General features: G+C 44.9%; 1 protein-coding gene across 1 annotated transcript in view; it reads right to left on the bottom strand.

Annotated features, from left to right (window-relative positions):
* The window catches only part of GPR158 (G protein-coupled receptor 158), a 401429-nt gene that overhangs the window by 196979 nt on the left and 178532 nt on the right, over positions 1-25918 (bottom strand). Inside the window, exon 5 of the mRNA XM_006025370.3 lies at positions 5182-5399. Coding sequence (XP_006025432.1) covers positions 5182-5399 — 218 coding nt within the window. The remainder of the gene's footprint in view (positions 1-5181; positions 5400-25918) is intronic.

The following is a 25918-nucleotide window of genomic DNA, read 5'->3' as shown; positions in this document are numbered from 1 at the left end:
TTCAAGGACAGAGCCTTGAGGGATCCCACTGGTCACAGGGCACCATGACGAATGACTTCCGTCAACCACCACCCTCTGGGTTCGACCACAGAGCCAATTCCCCAGCCAGCAGATCGTGGTGGACCCAAGGCCGCAGTTGGCCAGTTTTGCCAAGAGGTGATCATGGGATACCAGATTGAAGGCTTTTTTGAAGTCAAGATATATAACATCAATCTCCTCTCCCTTGTCCAGGTGATAGGTCACCTGGTCATAAAAGGAAATAAGATTGGTCAAGCAAGACCTACCCGCAACAAACCCATGCTGGCTATCCCTCAGGATGTTGCCATCGGCCAGTCCATTGAGAATGGCCTCTTTGATGATTTTTTCCAAGATCTTCCCAAGATCTTCCCAAGATCAGGCTGATGGGCCTGTAGTTTGCCGGATCCACTTTCCTCCCTTTCTTGAAGATAGGCACCACACTGGCCTTCTTCCAATCTTCAGGCACTTCACCAGAGTGCCAGGAGTTCTTGAAGATCCATGCCAGGGGCTGAGCTATGATGCTAGCCAGCTCCTTGAGTACCCTGGGGTGTAAATCATCAGGGCCAGCTGACTTGAAGGTGTCCAGCCTCTCAAGATGTTCTTTCACGAGGTGAGCATTGATGGAGGGCAAGGAATGTCCCTCACCTGGGCCTCCCTTTCCCATAATGGGCAGAGGTGTCCCGTGGGATTGATGAAAGACTGATGCAAAGTACCCATTTAGTAGTGTCACAGAGCACTGAGGTGCCCTGCTCCCAAAGTGGGGAAACTGCTAGGGAAGAAGCCCTAGCAGGGAATAAAGAGCCCAGCTGTGGGTTGCCAGGGCAACCAGAGAAGGTCAGCTGACCAGAAGGGGCAGGGCCTGGCTCCCTTATAAACCCTAGGGGCTGGGGCCAGAGGCAGTTCCTTGTCAGCAACCACGGAGGAAAGAGTTCTCTCTCATGGAAGGGGTGGAGTATTTCCCGATAGGCTTGAGCATTGTTATGGCCGGGCGGCTTCTATTTAAGTTCTAGCCGATGGGCTTGCATTTTGTGTTGCTGTTTATCACCGGTGGTTTGGGTGAGGCTATTAAGGGTTGGAGGAGGCCTCATAGGGGACTCACACTAGTGTGGGGACCCGAGCACCAGTGAGGGCGCAGCATTTGGGGTACATAGACCCCAGCCCCAGAGAGGGGCAGTTGAGAAGCCCCAGAGAAGGGGGCATTGCTGAGAAGCCCCAGTGCTGCCATGGTGAGCCCCGGAGAAGGGGGTAGCATTGCAGTTCACCCCAGAGAAGGGGGGTAGCATTGCGGTGAGCCCTGAAGGAGGGCAGCACTACTGAGGAGCCCCCAGAGAAGGGGGGGGCAGTATTGAGGAGCGCCCTGAGAGGGGTGGAAGCCCCAGAGAAGGGGGCAGTTACTGAGAAGCCCCAGTGCAGGTGTGGGCCCAGCCTAGTGCGGGCGTGGTGAGCCCCAGGGAGGGGGCAGTTGCCAGGAAGCCCCAGGGAGGGGGCAGTTGCCGGGAAGCCCCAGGAAAGGGGGCATTATTGGGGAGCCCCAGAGAGGGGGCGGCGTGACTGAGTAGGCCCAGAGAGGACAAAAAGGGGCCAGATTGTAACTAGGATGGGACATAACATCTATTCCATCGGTGAGGTGTGGACTGTGGTGTAGGGGAGGAAACAGAGCCGCAGATAGCGCCCCCTGGCAGCGGGGCAGTACAAGGGCAGCCTCCCGCTAATTAACACCAATTAATCAATTAACAACTAGGCATAGCAGGCGAGTAGGTGGGCTGTTGCCCCAGGAACAGGTGTGCAGGCCACGTTTAGGTCAGTCCAGAACGGATACCTGTTACAAGTAGGTTGGCTTTTTCTTGGGCGTCAGTCGTCAGTTGTCCCTTCTGGTTTAGCAGGGGTCCGATGTTGCCCTTGCTTTTCCTCCAGCTCCCCACATATCTAAAAAAAGGACATTTTATTATCCTTGATACTTGTAGCTAGTTGAAGTTCAGGCACAGCCCTGGCTTTCCTTGTTCTCTCCCTGCAGGTCTGGACCATTGAAGAATATTCCTCCTTGGAGGTGGATCCAGTCCTCTATCCTTTGTAGGTCTTTCTTTTTAGCCACAGGAGGTCCACTAGTTCCCTGGAGAGCCAAGGGGGCTGCTGTGCCCTTTTGCTGCCTCTCATCTGAGACGGAATAGCATTAGCTTGTGTATTCCTTGAGGAGTAGCCACTCTTCCTGAATTCCCCTCCTCCTGGGGTCATGGTCCCTTAGGGCCTCACTGACAAGTCTCCTGAGCTTGTCAAAGTCAGCTTTCCTGAAGTCGAGGACTCCTGTATTGCTGACTGTCTTGCCAGCTTTATGGCAGATGAAGGTAATCAGCTATTGGTCGCTGTCACCCAGCTTCCCATCGATTGTTAGGTTGCCGATTAAGTCGTCCCTGGTTGGCAGTACTAGGTTGAGCAGTGCTTTACATCTCGTTGGCCCATAGACTTCTTGTATCCGATAGAGGTCATCCACACATGAGAAGAAGCTTCGTGACCGCTTGGATTTAGCTGAGCACTGTTCCCACGAGATGTCTGGGTAGTTGAAGTCTCGCATGACAACCGTGGACCGGGAGCATGCGGCCTCAGCCAATTCCCTGGTGAACTCCTGGTCAAGCTCCTGATTTTGGGTGGGAGGTCTGTAATAGACTCCTACCATTGTGTCCCCTGTGCCGAGTTCCCCACAGAGTTTAACCCAGAGGGCCTCCAGGATCTTTGAGAATCAGAAAAAGCTTTCCCTCCAATACTCACCCACCTCAGTGGATATGATGAGTTTTATACCCCACCCTCAACATTAATATATTTTTGTTTTACTTATGGTTTGAGAAACCCCTTTACATTCTCAGAATCTAGATATTCCATGTTCCAGTAGCTTTTCTTTCATTTCCATGACTTTTCCCCCCCTTGGCAGAGAGCATATGGCTCACTACCAATTTTATTCTTTTCATTCCAATTTTCTGTTATTATCCAATATCTCCAGCAGTTTTCTTATGCAAATTATCATTGTTCGCAGTATGTTTGCCTTTCATAGAGCTTCTCATTTCACATTAATCACACAAGATCTTTCTTCTTTTTTAAAAATCATGCTGTACCAACAAGATAAAAGGACATATAAAAGAATCCAAGAGAAAATTCAACTGAGTGACATGAGAAGCAATGGGATACCATTTTTCATTTCTCCTCATTGACAACATTAATCTAACGGAAATGCCTGTTAACCAATTCATTGCTATTTTTTTGGATAATGTTCATTTTAAGAAATTTATTTAGAGCAAAAAAACCCCATCTTCTAATCTAAAAAAATTTTTAATGAAATCTATTTACACCCAATGTGACAAAAATAGAACATTCAAAAGACAAAAGGTCTCGTATTGGGGGAAAAAAAAGTCTTGTTTCATATCTGACTTCTATGGCATTCTGACTTGCCTAATTTGTAAAAAGGTAGCACACTGGAAAAAAAATACAAAACAAAACTGGGCTTGTGACCTTTTCTGCTGGTTTATGAGATATTAGGACAAATGGAAAGGAATTTAAAAAGTGGGGAGGACAACAGATGCTGCTTTTTTTTCTTTCATATGAAATATTCCGATCCTGTTCAGCTCTTAACTTTTGAAAAACCTCCAATTTCTGCACTACTATAAATGCAATTTCACTGGTACCAGGATGAATGAAACCAGGTCCTGCCCCCTCCCCTCCGCAGCCAAAAAAAAGTCTAGACATACTGTAGTGACTGAAGTTATACTTTTGGGACACTCCTTTACTTAGAAGGCTACAGAAGTTGGGAATTGGGAGATGATCCCTCAATTAGGCTAGTGAGTTACAGAAAGGTAAATGATCTGCAGAGGTTACCAACTGCCCCACAAGTAAAGTTTGTTTAGTTCTTCTTATTCACGTATACCTATTTATTGAACCCAGGGATCACTACACACATGTAATGCTATATTATAAAAACAGCAACATACGTGTAGTTCATTCTCATCTGATCTGTACCATTTATATGAAAGGGTTACAATTCCCCAATCTTATTTGTCATCATGCTGTTTATTAAACTCAAACTTATTATGCATTTTAGAAATGAACAAAAAAAAATTTAGTTGGATGGGATACAATCCACCTTTGTTCACTCATTTGCAGGCTTCATGACAGAGCTTAATCCATGAGGAATGCTTCTGTTAGTGATATTGTCTATTTAACACAACCATTAAAAAAAACAAGCCCCTATAACATTACAGTAAAAGGGGAAACAGATAGCCAGAACAGACTTCTCATAATAAGACACTTTGTAAATTCAATAAAGGCTGTAATCTGAATCTACTTGTACAATTTTAGTAAAAGCAAGAACAGTCAGAGACTGAAGAAAGAAAAAAACATTTTACAACTGATGTTGCATTTCCAAACAGGGTATTAGGGTCTTGAAGATGGTAATATGTATTTCTAACACCAAAACTGTCAGATGAAGTAGACTCTGTGATCATCAGTGTAAAAAAGAAACCCAGTAAAATAAAACAAAAGCCATAATAGAAATGCTTTTCTATTTATGGAAAGTAGTTGAAACTATTTAAACAAAGTAACATACTGTATGCACACAAGTCTTTGAGAACTAAATTAGGGTACAGGAAAAATTCAACTCAAAATCCATTACACAAGGAACCAAATTAAAACTTCCTACAGATTTGGAAACATTGCTTTTTCAAGCAATTATGTCCCAAAAATATTTAAACCAAACATTCTTCCCAACATGCTGAAACAGATTAAGATAGTAGTATCTTCAAACTCTACTGCCTAAATTCATACTTAAATCCATATTAAAGTGTTTAGATAAGTGGCTTGATTTTCAGAAGTGCTGAGTACCTAACAGCTATTACTCACACCCACTGAGTACTGGATCAGCTGACTTCTGTGAGACCTGGTACATTCTCTGCACTTTTAAAAATAAGATCACTTATTCAAGTACTTAAATATGGATTTGATTGCCTACAGTAAAGCAACCATGGCAGAATATATTGGCCTGTGTGGGGGGGAAAAATCCAAATAGAAAAAGCACTGCTTGGTTGAGAAGTTGATCATTCAACCTGGAGGCACCTTATTTAAGCACAAGTGTGTCTGTAAGACAGTAGGAAGAAAGATTAAAGAAAACATCTCTGTGTTTACCTTTGCCTTGCGAAAATGGTATACTACCAGCATGCTTATGAAGTCCAGAAGCATACAGAATGTTTGGAATGAGATGATAGCAAGCCGTAAATACTTGTCCTCCTGTGCATAGCAGGGAGCATCATCTGTGCAGTAAGAACATCCTTCCCTGCAGGGTAGGCAGGTGTAGACTTCCTCAGACATCTTGCCTCCAGAAAAGTGATTATCTGTATCCTTTCCTGAAAGCATCCAAAGGGGGAGGGGAATATCTTTAATGGTATGGTACAGGCAGTTCAAACATATAGAAGCAAACGCTTCTTCTGCTGACCTCCCTCCTAATTCTTGTTCTCTGCTCGTTAATTTACAGCACCACTAGCAGGGATTGTTCTTATTTCACCCTGTTTTACCACATTCAGGAAACACAAACAATTTAGAAGCGAGGAGAAACTAAACCTAAATGCCAAACATTTTCTGATTATTTCTAAAATAGGCTCACAGAACGTTCTGGACAGTTTGAGAGGAACTGCGGAATGGGAGAATTTATCACAAAAATATATGAAAGGGGAAGATATCTTATATTAAGGCATGAAAAACAGATACCGTTAACTTCTTAACATCGCTGACTTAATTTCTGATGTGATTTTTTGTTATTGTCCCTTAATTCCATACAGATGCTATCTAGTGAGCTCATTAGCTCTAAATTGGATAAAATCCCTTTAAATTAAGTCATTCAGCACACTGCTGTATGATTACACAATTCTTTGTCCAAAGTGGAAATTGTTGGTGTGTTCAAGTTTTCCTTTACATACATAATGCAGGCAGAAAACCTTGAATATATGTTAACATTTTGTTATCCAAAAATCAGCAGTCTTTAACACCCTTCCACTTAGCCAGAAGCCAGCTGGGAGCTGCTGTTTAACAATATGAGAATGGCAGGTTGATCCTAACCCACAAACAGCTATTCACGATGCCTAGAATGGAAACATCTCATCTATAGACCAGTAACACATTTGTTGGCCAAGATTTGTATTTTTTCCTCTTTGGCACTCCTACAAGAAATGGTAAGGTTTCTAACAAGTCATAGGAACATCAGGTTTTGATAATACAATTAGTATATAGCAGTAAAAGAAACTAATCCACTATACACCTGAGTGGCAAGGTGGGAAGTGCAGTAGTTACACATTCTTTGATACAGAAATTTTAAGTAGCTGTAAGGAAAGATTTGGGGACTGTCTTAAGTCTCAAAGGAGTTTAGCATCAAAACTCTGGCTGTTAGCTATCGATAATCACCTGGAATGTCAGAGCCTAAGTAGTAAGTAGGGAAATGGGAAAGGAGAAAATAAATGGGAAAGATATCAAACAAAAAAGTAAACCGATTTGCTGAAAGTGCTTGATACTTTCCCCATAAGATTTAGGGACTTCAGGAAGCACACTTTGGAGAACTTAATATAAGCTAAAAGTGAATTTAAGTGTCAAAATAATGACACCTTTCCACTCTTTTCATAGGAGTAGAGAATTGCACTGGCATCTTTGATCAAAATTTTCATCCTCCAGCAATGTCTGTGGAATGCCTTGGGCCCATAGCTTGCTGTCCTTAACTCCAAAGGAAGCTGCATTTCAGTGGCACCACATATATGTATAGTTTTATCTCTTTAGTTTGAATTTCTGAGATCGCAAACTAACTATACCTTTAATTCTTTTCCTCGCTTTTTCCCCTAGTGTGAGTATGTGCATGTACACACATGTGTCATGAGGTAAAGGCTGTGGGAGGTAAGCAAACTGCATATATTATGCATCTGATGTAAAGGTAAAATTCTGAGGAAAGAGAATTAGCAAGCAGATAATGTTACCACAATATTCTGGCATTCCCAGTATTCCTTATACTTAATCCAAGGAACCCTTTCAGGTATCTCTTACCTTATATGGTGACAGCCTAATAACAGTGTTTAGGAACTGATACAGGGATTCAGGATTTTCAATGGCCTACTTAAACAGAGGCCTTGATAACCCTTAATAAAAATGCAGAGTTCTGCAGACACATACTACCTGGTAGATATTGTTAGATGCAGCCAAGACTATAAGAGGGGATACAGAGAATAACCTGACAGAATATAAAATATCCAGCAGGGAGGGGGCAAAATCTAGAAATAAACAAGCAAGAAAATGTTTAATCCCACCAGCTATCTAAAAGCTGTCCAAGAGAAACAAGAAATTATTACCACCACATGTAGCATTAGCTTTAGTTTTGTTCTGAAGTCCATTAATCTTTAAGACATTCTGGACCCCAGAGTTTCTCCACTTCCACATATGCTACATTTAGTCTGCCTGCCACCATTCTGGGAGTTTTGCAAACATTAATCATTTCCCTGCTTCTAACCTTAAATCCTTATTTTCTTAACTTCAGATAGAACAAGAATAAGAGGCAAAAGCCTCCCACCCCACCTTCTATTGCTGTTACTGGCTTCCCACGCCTCCTCATAGTCCAATTGTAACTCCACTCAGGTTATAGTTTCTTCCATGAGTTTGCTTAAGCTACATCTGACCACATATCCTTCTATTTCCTGGGTCCCTTTATTTTCTATAGCTGTGGGTCATCTTTTATTTGTTAAACATCATCTACATACAAATATTTCCCTCCTTCAGAGCGACTTAATAATTCTATAATCTCTTTAAAACTCACGTCTCTGGTTTACAAATGAGCTTTTCATTAAAGTATTATTAGTCACAATACAAAAAATAAAAATGTAGAATACAATATTTAACAAAGAAGAGAAAATACCTTTAAAAAATCTGAGAGAGAGAGAATCTACATTATCAATCCATGTAACAGGTTGTCACTCAGCTTTTTATTTTCCCTGAGGCAAACTTGTCCCCACAAGAAAACCAACATCCATAACAAAACAAACACATAACCTTTTATTGCTTGTTTAACTCAAACCTGCAGTCCTTCCTCAGACCTGGAGAGGGCTATCCCAGCTCTGTGCTGCCTCCTTGGCACTGCGGCCTTCCCTTCTTCCCCAGCTTCCTTTCCTGGGAGCTTTTAACTTCCTCTGACCAGGCAATCATCCTTGTCAGCTGGTCCCATGCCCACGGGTGACTGGTGCCTCCCGAGTCTGGGGGGGCACCAGATCACCGACCGGAGCGGGGGAGCCCAGCACCGATCACCAAGTCAGTGGCGAAACTTCTGGGGGCACTTCCTGTATTGCAGCTGGAGCTTCCAGGGGTACACGGCTGATCTCAGGGGGTGCACATGCTCCTGCATACACCCTCTACGTGTTGCCAATACCCATGCCCTTGAGCAGGCAGGCTATTACTTATTAACCCCCTGCAGCTGGGCTCCCACCCCTGAGCCATGTACCAGGTTACGCATCTCCCCTTCCCAGCGTGGAAGTGGAGTCTGAGATGTACTCTTCCCTTTCCTCAATCCTCCACCCCTCCCACACTCTCAGAAGAAGTCTACATTTGCATGTGCTGAACCAGGGCAGTGATATATCAAGAAATCAAAAGGCTGCTGAAATCAAAGGCTGAGACAGATACCACCTTATCTACTGGGGGTTGGCCTCCCACATGGTGTTAAGCCATATTAAAGGGGCATGGTCAGTTACTAAATGAAACTGAAGTAGCATCAGGCCACTTAATTGCAGGCACTTCTTTTCTTGATAGCATACTTCTGCTCTTGGGGAAGGAGTTTCCTACTGAGATACAGAATGGGGTATTCTCCATCCTCAGACTCTTGGTGGGGGAAACCATACCCAGCCCTCTCTCTGAGGCCCTGTTCTGTAATATAAACTCTTTTGTTAGGTCTGGGCTGCTTAGGACTGGTGCACTGAATAGTAGCTGTTTTACTGCCTCAAATGCTGTCTCACATTTGGGCAACCACTAAATTCTTTGCAGTGCTCTGTTCCGTCAGTGCTGCTGTGATGACTGCCAATCATGAGATGAATAGCTGGCCAATCCCAGAAATTATTTTACCTGCTTCTTGGTTGTTGGCATCAGTGCTTCCACCCAGACCTATACTTTATCAACTAGCAGGCTGATTTTACTATTGCCCAATAAATATCCCAGATACTTAGTCTTGGTATACCTCAAGTTACACTTAGCCAAGTTAGCTGTCAGACCCACTGCTCGTATCACCTGTAACACTTCTTTCACCCACTGGAGTTGGTACACCCATGCGTTGTTACCACATCATCCAGATAGGCAGCTGCATATACCCAATGAGGGTGCAGTATTTTGTCCATTAAAAATTAGAAGGTTGCCAAGGTTGTTGTTGTAAAACAAAAAGTAGCATTTTGAAGTGGTAGAGCCCTCATGGTGTTGTAACAGCTGTAATTTCCCAAGATGCTGGATCCAAAGGAAATTGCCAGTATCCCTTAGTCAAGTCCAGGATGGTTATGTACTTTGCATTACCTATTCCCTCCACTGCTTTATCTATTCTGGACATATGGTACGTTACATTTTAAAACTTCACTGATTTTTGCGAAAGTCAATCCAAAACCAGATGGTGTGGTTGGGTTTTGACATGAACACAACTGGGCTACTCTACTCACTGGCACGTTCCTTTATTACTTCTAACTCCAACATCTTAACTTCTCATCTCACTGCTTCCCTCAGTCAGTCTAGGATTCTCAAGTGTCCCTTTTGAATTTTAAAGCCTGGCTTAAGGATAATTCAGTGTTCGATTAATGTATCTCAGCCCAGACACCTTTTTGAATTCTTCAGGAGGCTCTTTATTTCAGCTCGTTGAGTCTGATTCAGTTTCCTCTATCTGGGGGGGAATCTGGAAGCTCCAGGCCAACTTTCAGAAGACGTAAGAGACCAGACAGGCATCTCGGGCCTTCCAGGGTTTTAGCAGGTTAACATGTTATCTGTGAAACTCACCATTTGCCCACCAGGCGAACCTCATAATTTACTTGACCTACTCATCACAGTACCTCAAAAGGTCCTTGCCACTTCACCAATAACTTACTTTTAGAATAGGGGAGTAATAGGAGGACTCAATCCCCTGGCTGACAGACACAGAGCCAAGTGTTCTTATTATATTGCTGTTCTTGCTCTTGTTGGGCTGCTTCAGTATTTTTCTTTGTAAAGGCCCCCTTACCTTTCCCACAGTTTCAATACATACTTAATTACGTTTTGTGGTGCTGTCCCCTGGGCCTGCGAGGACTCTAGGAGGTCTAGCACACCCCAGGGCTGCCTCCCATACAGTAACTCAAAGTTTGTAGACATCTGTGGAACCTCTTTATGGCCACCAAGAAGTAGGGTAATCATTTATCCCAATTTCATGACTCCTCTGATATAAATTTCTTCAACATCCCCTTCAGTGTTCAATTAAACCTTTAGACTAGGCCAGTGGTTTTCAAACTTTTTTCATTTGTAGACCCTGCTAAAAAATTTTGAATGGACATGCAGACACCTTTAAATTTTGAGTGATTACTGGACCCCTTCAACATAGTCTGTGGATGTCCATGGACCACTGGAATAGGCCATGCACGTGGAGACAGCACACTAACGTCCTTACTGAAATGGACCTTCAGCAAGTCTCAGACTTCCTGTAATAACCAGGACATGAAGGCCATGCCCTGGTCTATTAAAAACTTTTTGAGAATGCCCACCCAGTAGAAAATCTATAGTAGCTCCATGGCCACTGTGCTGAAGACGAGCAGATCACCATCTTGGGGTAGCAAGTGGCATAGCTGATCAGGACCAAGATGAACCTTAATCCCCTTGAATTGGGCTCCAGGTGTCCCATCAAGTCCACCATGGCCCTGGCATATCAAAGGATATGCCAACCAGTGGGATAAGCACCAGTGGGGCCTTATGAGTGAGCCACAGTTGCAACCCGTTAACACTCAGAGCAGGATGTACAACAGTCTTTGATTTCCTGGTATCAAAAAAAAAAGCTTGGGCCAAAAAATCTTGCCAGTTCTCTATCCTGGATCTTTTCCACTCCCAAATATCCCCCTAGGCCAAAAAAACCTTGCCAGTATTCTATCCTGGATTTCACTCCCAAATGTCCCTCTCCTCCTTCCCCCAGGGTACATCATGTGTCAGTTTCAAAACCTGGCCTTGGTATTGTTTTGGGACCGACATTTGGGACCACCATGCCCCTGGGACCTTGTCTTTGGCCTTTATCAGGAGGTTCCCCTGAAATTTGAAATGGGGTTCTTGGGCTGCTAATCTTGCATCCACTATGGCCCCACTGACCTGTCTCAACCAGCCATACAGAGGAGAATCTGCGAGACTGGTGTCAGCCTGGGTTTTATCCATTCTTCAGGACAACTGAATCAGTTTGGACATCAAGCCCCAATCTCACCCCATCACCATGGAGTAGGTTAGATGGCAGGTCACCACTGCTCTTATGTGCCCCTCTTGTCCCCTGATGGTCATGCTCAGGTGGGCTATGGGATACAGTTGAGTATCCCCATGAGTAAAAGTGACACATGCACATTCCCCTACCGGGACTTCTGTTGGACTCACAAACCACTTACGTACAAATATTAGGCCAGAGCCTCAGTCTATGAGCCCTACCACAAGAACATCCCCAATTTTTACAAGGACCATGTATCCCCTTAGGTCTGGGTCCTTCTGCCTTGCTTCCAAGACAAAAGCATGGGATCATCCACAGCCCATCTCATGGCAATCCTGATATCAGTGGCCTTTGTCCCCTCATTGGAAGCACATCATCTGAACCTCCTTTCCTCTGCCTGGGCTGTGGGGATGCCCCAGGCAGTTTTCTTCCCTGAGGCCCCTGCTCAAGGGCTCTTCTCCTGCTTGGGGCCTTGGAGGAGACAGAGGTAACATCCCTACTGGAAGCCTCCATAAAGACCCAGTCTGTTTGGTGTGGAACCCTGTCTTCCTCAGGCCAGTAGGCTGCCAGCTTTACCAGGGATCCTAGCAGTCTAACTCCACCCCCTTGAAATTCTCAACCCTATGTGCAGCTTCCTCCAGGATGGCTACCTGGTGGTAATACACACATCTCCAGGTTTTTACAGGAAGGATGGTGCATAATTGTTCTAAAGTTGCTAGCTCCATATCTCCACAGCTGACTGGGAGTCTGGGATTAGCCATTGGGTGCATAAGTCTTTTAGCTTCTGGGCCAGGGCCTGGGGCCATGCACCTGGGTTCTAAGCTGCCAACCAGAACTTGTAAAGCCCAACTAGTCCAGTATAGCTGCTTTGAGGGTCTCATAATCATGGTCTGAATCTCTTCCCAAGGCCTAGTAAATGCCCTTTGCCTCCTTCATCAACAGAGGAGTCACCCTCACCACCCACATGTCCTGTGGCCACTAATGTCTGTGCCACCCACTCAAAGGTGGCAAGAAAGGCCTCTGGATCATCTTCAAATCTCATCTTGGGTGAGGACTCCACCCTCTAGCCTCAGGTAACTTAGTGACTCATCAACATGGAGGGGGGTCCGTCTCATAGCTAATTGTTGTTTTAGGAACTGCTGCTGCTGCTTTCTCTGAAACTGCTACAGTTGCTGCTGCTCTCTCTGGAATTGCTGTTGCTGGGCTTGGACTTGCTGAAACAGCTGCTGGTGTTGCTACAGCCCCACCAGCCATTTTAGCAGGGTTCTGGTCTCCATAGCTGATATTGGGTTCTAAAATGCTAGCATTTTCTACCATGTGTAGCAGGTTGTCACTTAGCTTTTTATTTTCCCTGGGGCAAGCTTGTCCTCAAGAAAAACAACATCCATAATGAAAAAGAACACATAAACAAGCAACAAAGGGTTAACTCAAACCTATGGTCCTTCCTCAGACCTGGAGAGGGCTATCCCAGGTCTGTGCTGTATTGTCAGCACAGCAGCTTTCCTTTACTCTGCCACCTTCCTTTTCTGGAAGCTTTTCACTTCCTCTGACCAGGCAATCATCTCTGCCAGATGGCTCCATGACTCTGAGCACTCATTAACCCCCTGCAGCTGGGCTCCCACCCCTAAGCCATGTACCCAGTTACAATCCTATATAAGTACAGATTAAAATTCTGAGTGGCGCTAAGACTGAAACTCTTACAAGTTGTTCTTAAACTTTCAACCTTGAAAAATTATAAAAAGTACATTCTAATCCAAGTGAACAAATATTTACTTATCTATATCTTGTTTGAAAGGATCTTTATGTCTCTGCTTGTCACATGTTATAGGGATAACAGCTGATAAACAGTTGCATGTTACAGTAAATACCCTAAGGATAGAGCTTCATAAGTCAACAGCAAACTTTATCTTAACCATGTTTCATGAAATGCTTCTAGCTGCCTTTCAAGAAAGGTCATCAATATGCACATAAATCCCCACTAGCTATGACTGATTAGATGATGAATATTGTTTGACTTGGAAATTATTCTTCCTTAGAGTTAATCTGCAGTGGATACAGATTGGATCTACTTGATTTTTTTTTTGAAGTTTGATAAGAAGTTACCCACTACCAAATTTCCCCTCCAAAATATTGCTATTTTTCAGCACAGAGCCACTACCATATTCATTAGAAGTAACCTATTGTCATAGTGGTTACCGCACACCAGTTTGGTTGAGAAATGCTTAAATCCACCCATGATCCCCAAGACATATATCAAGAAGCACTCAAATGCATCCGTACTTCTTTCTGCATGTGTAAAGTTCCTCTTCTATCCACTGATAACTGTTATCCAACTAGAGTTAATGTAACATCCAGAGCAATTCAGCTGCATGACAGATGATTCACTGCAGCAGTGGCAAGGAAGTACCTTCTTTTTGCCACACCTTGGGCTCTTTGGCAGTATGACTCCAACATCAGAGAAAAAAATCCATTTCTTCTCAAAACTGATGGTGGCACAGGATTATCAAGAATACAATGTAGCAAGTAGACAATAGCTAGGAGCCAAATTTTGCTCCATTTAAGTCAAATGGAGTCTTGCCATTGACATCGATGGTAACAGAATCAAACAGTGAGAGACTGTGCACCATAGGGATCAGAAATAAATAGAGACAAGGGACACAGAGGAGGAAGGTAAAGGGAAAAAGAATAAGGTGGGAGGAAAAAGGAAAGAAAATAGTTAAACTGAAGGGACAGGAGAAATCAATATCAATGACTAACTGAGAGAATGTTTGACTAATAAAAAGAAAAATAAGAAATCTAAAATGATAGAATAAGTACAGAAGTTTTGAAGAGATGAGAAATGTTTATCTTAGGAAGGAAAAAAATTAAAAGTTAAGGAGATTCAAAAAAAAAACCCCTTTAAGAATAAGAATAGCAAAACCTAGAAACTAAAAAGTATCAGGCAAAGGAATTGAGGTATACAATGAAAATAAAAAGTAGACCTGAGGAACAAAAAGAAAGAGTATTTACTTGTATTGTTTGCTGCCAAATGTTGTACTTAGAAATTATTTTCCCACGCAACTATATTTATCTCACAACAAGTGTAGGTAGTTTTCTCCTTTGTACTGCTAATATAAAATTACATAAACTTTTACATTTTATATGATTGTGTACATTTAGTACTTAATTCCCAGTGCTGAACAGAAGACATGGCTACAGTTTCACTTTGTAAGACTTGAAACATATGGGGGTCGGGCTTGTTTGCTTCTTCAAATTCTTTTGGACTCAAACTCCTTCAAAGACGATCCCAAATCCATATGGAGTTCTTTGGCATAGCAGCTTGGATTAGGTGGTTTAAACTAGAGGTGGTTTTAACTATCAATTGTGGTGCCCTGGGCAGAAAGGGAGGTGAGAGACACTAGAGAGCAAGGGGGAGGGGTACCAGAGACTTCAAGACCCCAGCTGCTGATTCCGTGGCATGGGCTCCCCACACTCTGGCTGATGCTGCAGGGTCTGGAGGGGGAAGATAGTTGGAGCTGCCAATCCCAGGGCTAGTGCCCCACTTGCACCCCACCTTAGTTATGCTGCTACCTTATAAGGATAAAAACAGACAACCAGCTTGATTCACATTTGAGCACTTTGTCTCACAGCAAACCCCACACCTTATAGATTGAAAAGCCCATTGTCCCAAATTAAGTACTTGTGAATTATCTGAATTAGTACTTTGTCTCAGAATAATCACAGCTGAGTCAACTTAACTTCCATTTAATCGTCATGTACAACTGACTGCCTTGCGCCAGTTTTGGTCCAAGTCATAAATGGAAACAGTATGTTTGGCATCAAGCCAGTTATCTGTTTTAGCCTAACCCCTCCTTTAGAGAAGAACAAGTCAGCCCTTTTGAAAAACATGGTCTCCCTAATTGTCACAAATCCATCTTTGAAACTATCACCCTAGTCTCAAGCCCTAATTCTTAGGCAAAAAAAACAATGATAGACTAACAAGTTCCACTTTGAATGACATATGCCAAGACCTTAGATGCCTTAGAAACAGGCTTCAGGCCTTAAAATGGACTTCCCTTTGGAGCATCATGGCAACCTTCGTAGCAGCAAAGGATGACATCTTTCTGCCCCAGTGCTCATATGGCTTAGCTTCTCTGTGACTTCAAGATGATTGGAAATTGGGCAAATATAGTGTACATATTTAAGAAAGGAAAAAAAAAGGAGGAAAAAAAGCGCCCCAGGGGGGAAACAAAGACTGTCATATTTAAGAAAGGAAAAAAAGGAAAGGAAAAAAAGGAGGAACAAGGGAACTACTGACCTGTCAGCTTCACCTCAGTCCATGGAAAAATCATGGAGCAGATCCATTTCTAAGAACTTGGAGGAGAAGAAGGGGTTTAGGAACAGTCAGCATGGATTCACCAAGGGCAAGTCATACCTGACCAACTTGACTGCCTTCTATGATGAGATGACTGGCTCTGTGGATGTGGGGGGACCAGTGAATGTGGTATACCTTGACTTTAGCAAGGTTTTTGATAGTCTCCCACAACATTCTTGTAAGCAAGCTACAGAAGTACAGGATCCCCCCCTCCCCCTACAGAAAGGATGGGGACAAACTGGAGAGAGTTCAGCGGAGGGCAACAAAAATGGTTAGGGAGCTGGGGCATGTGACTTATGAGGAGAGGATAAAGGAACTGGGCTTACTTAGTCTGGAGAAGAGAAGATTTAGAGGGGATTTAACAGCAGCCTTCAACTACCTGAAGGGTAGTTCCAAAGAGGATGGAGTTAGACTGTTCTCAGTGGTGGCAGATGACAGAACAAGGAGCAATGGTCTCAAGGTGCAGCAAGGGAAGTTTAGGTTAGATATTAGGAAAAACCTCTCTCACTAGGAGGGCAGTAAAACACTGGAACAGGCTGCCCAGAGATGTTGTAGAATCTCCATCCTTGGAGGTTTTTAAGACCCAGCTAGACAAAGCCTAGACAAAGGTCCTACAAAAGTGCTTCTTAAAAGTGTGTTTATGGAATACCTATGGTAAAACTTGCAGCAGCTGCAAAAAGCAAAATGCATCAATTCTGAATGAATTAAGTCTATGGGTACTATAAGCAAATTACAACAAGTATGTTTATTTCAAGGTCAGTGTTTTCAAATTTGCTCCTCACTTCCATATGTTCCAGGAGAACAAGATCTGACAGTAAGAAGGTGGGGAAAGGGCTTCAGGGAGAAGAAGTTGGGGGGAGACAGTGGGTAAGGGGGCTACCTGACCCCCAGATTTATTCTCCCTGCTGTAGCAGTAGGAAGGAGACAAATTCAAGGCAAATTTCCAAAAATTGGATTCTACACCTTGAAAATTATAACAAATTATTGATGGGTTGTTTTGTATTCAGGGCCATCTTATTTTTGAGTATATACAGTATCTAAATGCAGTCCTAAACCTTTCAGATTTATCCTGAATTATACCTATGCAAATTTCCAGCATTCAGCATGATTTTTAATGAGAAACAACAGACCAACAATTTTTCCTTTTTTTACTGATGATCCAGGATTCCAGTTTGCCATTCACCATGTAAAAAAAGCTGTTCACCAGTTCACCATGGTAAAACTCTCACTTTAACGAGAAAATCCCAGAAAAGAGAAAAACACAGGAAACAGTAGGTTTCCCCTTATTCATAGATTTAAAGATTGTTAGGGACTGGATGGGACCTTGCAGGTCATTGGGTCCACCCCTCCTCCCAGCTCTAGGCAGGAAGACAACTAGGGTTAGGTGACTGCAACAAGGTGACTGTCTAGTCTCCTCTTGAAAATCTCCAGGGTAGGTGACTGCACCACCTCTGGAGGGAGTTTATTCCGCAGTCTGGGCACTCTGACTGTGAAAGAGTTCTTCCTGGTATTAAGCCTGAAGCAGCCTTCCAGAAGTTTGTATCCACTGTCAGATCTTACTCATCTTGGTCTTACCTGGGGGTGCCCTAGTGAACAGTTGTTCACCAAGATCCTGATGTACTCCTCTGATATAGCGGTAAGTCGCTACTAAGTCCCCTCTCAGCCTTCTCTTCTTTAGGCTAAAAAGGCCCAGGTCCCTCAGCCTTTCCTCATATTGCTTGCCTTGCAGGTCTCTGATCATATAGGTGGCTCTTTTCTGGACCCTCTCAAGTTTTTCCATGTCCTTATTGAAGTGCAGTACCCAGAACTGGATGCAGTACTCTAACTGCGGTCTCACCAAAGCTGAGTACAGCAGGAGTATCACTTCCTTAGTTTTACATGAGATGCATCAGTTGATGCATGCCAGCATGTTATTTGCCCTGCTGACCACCACCTCACACTTAAGGCTCATATGCATGTGATGGTCAGTCATTACCCCTTGGTCCCTTTCAGCCATGGTGCAAGTCGTCACCACCGAGCCTGTATGTATTTTGAGGGTTGTTTGCCCCCAGATGGAGCACCCTGCACTTGGAAGTGTTGAACTTCACCTGGTTCCAGTCTGCCAAACTCTCGAGCCTGTCCAGGTCCACCTGTATCTACAACCTATCTTCTGACGTGACCTCACTGCCCCATAACTTGGTGTCACCCACGAACTTGGCCAGTGAGCTTTTCGCTCCCCCATACAAATCATTGATAAAGGTGTTGAAAAACACCAGTCCAACCACGAACCCCTGAGGGACACCAGCGGCCACTTCACACCAGGACAACACAGATCCATTCATGAGAAGTTCCAGCCTGCAAGGGGCTGGGGGGAGCAGGAAAAGGGCAGCCAGGCAGGAGTACCATGTGCACATTTATACATGCACATGGCCGGCAAGCATCCTGTAGAGCAGCTCACCACAGGTAAGTTTGGGGGGGAGGGGGGATTGAGGCCCCCATAGTGAGGGAAGGAGGGAGTTGGGCAGGGATGAGGCTGCTGGCCAGCTGGGGTCATGTGTAGGCCTTGGGGCCCAGAACTGGAATGGCAGCCGCAGGGTCTGGGCAGAGAGCAGGACAGTGCCCCCCAGATTTGTGCACAGTGTGGAAGCAGTTATGGGTTTCCCACTGTGGGCTTGGACTCCCCACCCTGCTGCCCTTCCCTGGGGCCTCTGCAACGCAACAGGTGGGACCCAATGGGCACGATGAGTGTCACTGCCATGAATCCTGCACCGCCATGGTGTGGTGCCCCCTGCCCTCCCAGCAGCATAGTTGTTTGTGCCTATCACTGCTGCTGGGCAGGCAGGGAGAATCTTGCCATGGAAGCGTGGAGCTCCCAATGGTGGCATGACCCTCCCTTCCTGGCCCCATTCTGCTCTGCCATGCTGGGCAGGGAGCCCTGAGCCTGCAGCAGGCAGCCTGCATCCACCCTCCCCACCAGCTCCACTCCGGCTGTGCCACTCATAGCAGAAGGGGGAGCTGAGCTCCATGCTTCTCTCTGCTGCAACAGCTGCCACCTCCCATGAGTGGCAGGCAGGGTTTGGGCACTGCTGTGGGGACAGAAGGCTGTGGACCTAGGTCCTTGGCCCCATAGCCTTGGCAGCTGGAGGCTCTCTCTGGCATGGCTGGAAGGGATGACAGGACTGTGGGAGGGGAGTGAGGAGCACCAACAGGGACAGGGGATGTGGGTGGGGAGTGAGAGGCACTAGCAGGACCAGGGGGCTTTGTCTTGGCAGTGAGGGTCCTGGTGAGTGAATGGGGCAGGGGGAGCTCTGATTTTCCATGATCAAAAATCCAAAATCAAATGCCAAAGTTTATAGATATTTAGAATTTATTTTATTATAGTGATTAAGGCACTGGCAGGTTTTTAAATTGCTTTAAAACTGTAAATATATCAATAAAACCTTGTGTTCAGCTGATACCTATATATATAGTGGCATTCCATTTTTATCACGGATTTTGTGTTTTTTAATCAGAGAATTTGAGGGTGTGGGGTTTTTTAATCGGAGAATATGCAGTTTCTAAACAGAGAAAACCAGGATCCCTAATCTGATCATATACATTCAACACTGCAGCTAGCCTTTCAGATCACCTGCTGAGTTGGCCAGGGTAGCAGACAAACACTCTCTTAAACTGGGGAAACTTCAATACTCCTCAACCCCATTTTTAGAAAAACAACTTTCAGATTCCAACCGAAGAATTCACACCATGTGGGCCTATAACAGTTCCTTGTTGGAACACCATTACCTGAAGCACAACTTGTATGTACAGTTCAGCCAGTTCTGACACAGTGCCATGTCCCAATGAGATCATGCATAAATTCTGCAGTCAAACTTCAGTTTTTCAGTGTAAAACGGTGCAAGACTGAACAATTTTGAAGCCACATATTGTTTAATCTCTTATCTCAGGTTCTCTGACCTCACTGCTTCTTTTTAAGTTTTATTTTCATGCTCTAGGGATATTTTTTCCACCTTTTACATTTCTATCCAGATTCATTGCTCTCATCATCAGACTTTCCCAAGCTGTATATACAAATAGATCTTCAGGTCAGACAGTTTCTGTCACAACTGCACTCAGTCTTCTGGAAATACGTGCCTGGAATTCATCTTAAAGCTAACATCTTTTAGATTTTCTAAGCACAGCCTGTACTTCCTTTAGTGTGGCTGCAGTTTTCATTACATCTAGGGGACAGAACTCATTTCCCTTTGAACCAATGTCTTTTGTTTCAGTACTTGACAGCCTTTTCCTACTCCTAACTCTCACTGTCACACTTTTCAAGTTTGGCAGGATCTATTCAGATTGCCAGACTAAGCTGATCCTTATAACAAGATCATTCCCAAACCCTAGCTCTGTCATGTTAATTCACAGTGATCTAGGTTAACTCAAAGTATTCACAGAGAACTGAATTTACAGGCCTCAAGTTTCAGCATAGGCATAAGAGCTAAATCCTGTTTCACCTTTATGCACCTAAGTGCCACCTACATAGCCTTTGTACATGCCACAGAATTGTGCTTTAAAGCAGATTAAATGCCCTTTTGCACCACTTTAATGACACTGCTGTTTGAACATTTGGCGGAGTATTCCGCTTTAATGGCGTTGCTGTTTGCACACTAGTGGTGTATTCGGCTTTAGATGACTTTGGTACGCAGCAAGATAAAACACCTCCGAGGTGTTTTAGTTTGCTACCTAACAAAGTGCAACAGTACAAGGGGCACTGCAAGCTGACACGCTTGGGGCCTGGCAGACCTCGTGCAACTCAGGGGCGGTGAGGCCCAGCAACAGCCTATACAAGCAGGCTCTACTGAAGAAAAAAAAAAATAGGGGCGAGCCTGATATTTTTTTTTCCCCTCCCTGGAGCTTCCCTGCCTACCTGAACTGTGCGGAGGCCTGGTGCTGCCCTCCACAGCTGCAGGGGGACTGGTGCTTCCCTCCATGGGTGTGCCACCCCCCAGGACTGCCCAGGCTGGGTGCCAGTGGGCAGGTGCCACCTGGGGGGCCCCCACACAGCTCTGGTACCACTCAGCCCACCAGCAGCTCGTCCCCCCCCACCAAAGAGTACCCTTGTGTAGACGCCATGGGGTTTAGTTCAGTTTAATTTTCCCAAAATTGAAGAAGTGTTTTTAAAAACCCACCATTTCAATTTAGGGAGAACTAAATCAAATGAAACCCAGTGGTGTGTAGAAGCAGCCATAGATCTTAGATTCTATTTCTATCCCTAAAGTTGTGCTTTTTCTGTCTGAGAATGCATAAGGCTCCACTATAGCCAGATAGGCTCTGATGCAGAATAAAATTGCCTGGCTAGATGCATAACTGTACAAATTCCTGAAACACTAGTCAGAGAAAAACTACAATTAGCAATCTTCCTACCTTTTAGCCTGAGGTAGGAGATTCATGGTCTAAGCCCCTTCACCCAGGGTGGGGGGTGTGAAGCTACTTTTCCATTTCCCAATAAATCCCCCAAACCATTATATCATGGCTTAAACAGAATGTGCTTCTATTTTTTTCTTGAAGCTGGCCCTCCCCTGGAAGCCCAAAATGGAAGACATATGGGATCAGGAGAAGAGCAATCTGCCAATGACTTTTCTGCACCATATATCGGATAAAATGTATATATAGCTTGAAGGACAGCTTCTGTCACGTGGGAGCGGGAGTGGAGGTGGAGGCAGAGGTCAGAACCCACTCCTTTCTAGGATAGTGCCCATCTCATTGAGCTGTGCTGACTTGCTCTCTTCCTGAAGCATCCCACTTCTTGGAACTTCGCCTAGTGGCTAAGTTCCCTAACCACTAGGCTGTGGGGCTGAAAGTTAGGAGAGCCCACTGCCTTCCCCTCTGCCTCCCATTTCTCCACTCTATTTGAGACAGTTACACTAGTACCTCATTCACCCACAGGTAAAAATAAAATCTGAAATCCATGTAAGAGCCAAAAAAATGTATGCAGCTACACAAATGACACTTGTATAAAAACAAAATCAGATTTGGCCTGAACTGATCAATGTTACTGATAATTTGAGCAGCAACTTTTCCTTTTGTAGGTTTTGCTTATTTATATAAAAATCATGAACTACATTTTTAATGGACACATGAAGAGAATTAAATGTTGGCCTTCATCATGATTTATTCTGCACTGAGGAAACAACCAAGCATAACCCCTGAGCTACAAAAAGATTCAGAGAGAAAAATGGTTTCATAAAGCTGCATTTTACCTGCTCACTTCCCCAATGGATTGAAATAATCTGATAATCACTGCTTGATCTGGCACTCAACATAAATGAATGGAACAGTGAAACAAAAATACTCATGCAAACTTAACAACCACCTTAACATATCTACCAATACATAAATGTGCACATATACATAGCCAGTCAGATATATCCTTGCTAATCCATTTCAGGAACAGTCCATTACAATTACCCACAAATGGGCTGACATATCTAATACCACTAAAAAAAAAAGCAAATGGTAGGTCAAAGAAATAAATATTTGAAACTCATGTAATTCAATATAGAAATCAAAGCCCTACTTAACAATAGAAGAAGCACCTAATCTACTTACACTCCTGTAGTGCGTGCCACTTTTGACCCAAGTAAGCATGCCATAACCTTTGCCCACCAAAACAAACATGAAGCAAGAGCATAGATTTGACCCATCCATAGTGCACTTAGGAACATAGGACATGGGAATGAAAGGGACCTCCTGGGCCACTGAGTCTGTCTCCTGCACTCACAGGCATACTGTGCATCAGTTACATATTCACGTGTTTTGTACCACTAGTGTTGGATCTACTTCAGCAGATTGACACATTTGTTCTCTAAAGTTTGCAAAAGGTAGGAAAACTTAGCCAGATGGCAGGATATTAAATAGCATAGGGCACTTACATGAATTATATTTTTTATGCAATTGGGCCCCTGAAAGCACTCTACAGTTGTGATGTAATACACATGCATAGCTGCAGAGTGCTTTTAAAATGGCCAATCACCAGAAAAATTAATCCTCCTGAAATGAGGTATTAGATGAAGGCACTGTAAAGCAGAGTGCCTTAGGGAACTTGTGTTCCCTCCAGGATTAAGTTTTTGCACTTTGCAGGGCTGTCAGCAGGGGAGGTAGGGAAAAGGAGTGGCATGGAGCTTCTGGCTGGGCCTGGACTGGCTGGAGCTGAAGGTGGGGGCAGGGTGGACCAGAGCCCCGTAGCCTCACACCCCTCCCCCTTGCCAGCTACCCAGCTGGGGTACTGGAGGGAGCCAAGCCAGGCCTTCAAGATGAGGGGGTCTCCCTTCCCCACCCCCCACCCGGGCTTCTTGACAGCAGCAGCAGCAGCAGCAGCAGCAGCAGCACGCGCCCCCGGGCGTCTTTGCAGGCGCCGGCAGCAGCGGCAGCAGCAGCAGCAGCAGCAGCTGCCTCCTTGGCTTGGCCTGGCTGGAGCTGAAGTGGGGGAGGGTTTGGAACAGAGCTTCCTAGCCCCACGGGCCCAGGCTGGCTCCCCCGAATACTTTAGCCAGGTTAGATGGGGGGGCCCACAAGGCAAGGGGGCTCTGTTCCACCCTGTCCCTCCCCCCCACCTCCAGCTCCAGCCAGGTCAAGCCCAGATGGCAGCTCCATGCTGCTCCTTCCCCATCTCTCTCCCTCCCACACTGACAGCCCCAGAGCTGGGGGTTGCTGGGCAGAGGGACAGTTCAGCAGCTTCCTTGGGGGCTGCTGGAGCACCCTCACCTCCTGGCCAGGGCTGGTACAGGCAGGCTCAATCCTCCCTGACCCAATAGTTGAACATCTGCTGGGTTGGGGAGGGAGGTGCTCTAACTCATGGCACTTTGTATAAAGCACTAAGAGTTAAAGCAGGGCTCCTAAGCATCTTTAGGCATTCTTAGGTAACAAAGCTGACTCATTAAAGAAAAGGTTATGATGAACTACTGAGGGAGACATAAAGAGCTGTTAAATTTATCTACAGGTTTTGTCTTCTAGTAGCTTTAGGTAAATAAAAGCCAATGAGAAAGTCCAAATCACTACAAAGGGATTTCTTAGGCTATGTCTACACTATAAAGTTGTACGAGTTTAACCATACCAGAAGAGTTAGCAGTACCACCCCTTGTGGGGACTCTGTTATAATAGCCTAAAGGTGTTTTATATCAGTATAGCTTTGTTGTTCAGGAAGGGGAGCGTGCTATAGAAGTATGACACCTTCATAAGTAGAGTTGTAACAGTATAACTGCATTTCTAACCAAAGCATTATATCAGTACAAAATCTATGCAGAGAACAGTTAACGTGATGGACACTACTCAGTAATGAAATGAAGGCACTGCCTTGGCGATCACCATTTAAAGGCTTTTCTGAAAACACAGGGTCTGACCACTTTACATTGTGTAAACAGGGAGTAGGCGTTGACCTCAATACCTGGGAAGTTACTGGAGTATATCCTAAGGAAGGTCATTTGCAAGCATCTGGAGAAGCAAAGACTGATCATAAGCAACCATCATGGACTTATGAAAAACAAGTCATGTCAAACAAAAATTATTTCCTTCTTTCACAAAGTAACTACTTGGGTGGATGATGGCAATGCTATGGATATAGTGTACCTGGACTTCAGAAAGACTTTTGACAAGGCCCCACAAGACATTCTCATAAACCAGGGGTTTTCAACCTTTTTAAATAAGTGTACCCCCAGTGGCCCCCTTTTTAGTAAGTGTACCCCTGGGGGGTGGCACTCAGCCGGACGCTGAGCAAGGGGAGGGGGGTGGCGAGCAGGGGTGTGGCAAGCAGCAGCAGCACAGCATCTGTGGGGCCATGCTCTCGCCCCGCCCTGGCCCTGCTCCTGTGAGGCAGTGGCACGGGGTGGCAGAGCTCCGTCCCTGCCTGCCCTGACACCTTTCAAAGTACCCCCAGGTGTACGTGTACCCCTGGTTGACAACCCCTGTCATAAACAAATTGGAGAAATGTGGGCTAGATAAAACTACCATAAGATGGAAAGATAATGGCTCACTAGCCTCAAGCAAAGTGTAATTATTAATGGGTCCATGTCAGAATGTCTGGAGGTTTTGAGTGGAGTCCCACAGGGGTCTGTCCTGAGCCTGGTGCTGTTCAACATGTTTATTAACAGTTTGGATGCTAGCATAGAAAGCTTCTTGAGCAAGTTTGCAGATGACATGAAACCAGGAAGGATTGTAAATACATTCCAGTATGCCAGCACAAATCAGAAAGGTCTGGACAGATTGGAAAGTTGGGCTAGAGCTAACAGGATTAAGTTCAATGCACACAAAAACAAGGTACTGCACCACAGGAGGAATATTCAAAAACGCAAATATAAAATGGGTGACACGTATCTGGATAGCAGCACTATCGAAAAGGACTTAGGAGTCTCAGTAAACCACAGCTTCCATACGAGTCTGTAGTGTGATTCAGCCACACAAAAGTTGAATGCAGTTTTGGGGCTCATCAACAAAAACGTTAGGTGCAAGACACAGGAGGTGACAGTGCCTTTCTACTCATTACTAGATAGGCCTCATCTGGAATACTGTGTGCAGTTCTGGGCTCCACGTTTTTAAAAGGATGTGGGCATGGGTGACTGGTGCCACCTTACTCAGGGGGGCACATGCTACCACAGTGACCACGGCGGGGGTCCCCCCACGGCCGATCTCACTCACTGGCTTCCAGAAGTGGCCACGGTTTTGGCTACAGCCAAGGCTGGGACTTTGACTGGGGTGTGGCAATCCCCCTGCTGGGACTAAAATCTGGAGGTGCCTGACTAGAGGGTCTTGCCTGTCCACTCAGGATCAAACCAACCTACATATTTGAGGTCAGGAAATAATTTTACTCCAGGGTCATATGAACTATGAGCCCGGGGGGTTGCCTTTCTCTGTAAGTGTGGCCCTCTACTCAGGATCTCTTGAGCATATTGTCGCAGGGCACCTCAGTGCCTGCTCCTAGGGAGTAGAAACTGCCAGGGAGAGAAAGCCCTGGCAGAACATAACCACAGCTGTGGGTTGCCAAGGCAGCTAATGTGAGTCAGCTGGCCAGAAGGGGGCAGGGCCTGGCCCTCATAAAGCCCAGGGCTGAGGCCAGGCTGGCAGTTCCCTGCTAGCAGCCAGAG

This window comes from Alligator sinensis, unplaced genomic scaffold, assembly GCF_000455745.1.
Source record: "Alligator sinensis unplaced genomic scaffold, ASM45574v1 scaffold455_1, whole genome shotgun sequence".
NCBI lineage: Eukaryota > Metazoa > Chordata > Crocodylia > Alligatoridae > Alligator > Alligator sinensis.
This window is presented reverse-complemented; position numbering and strand designations above follow the sequence as displayed.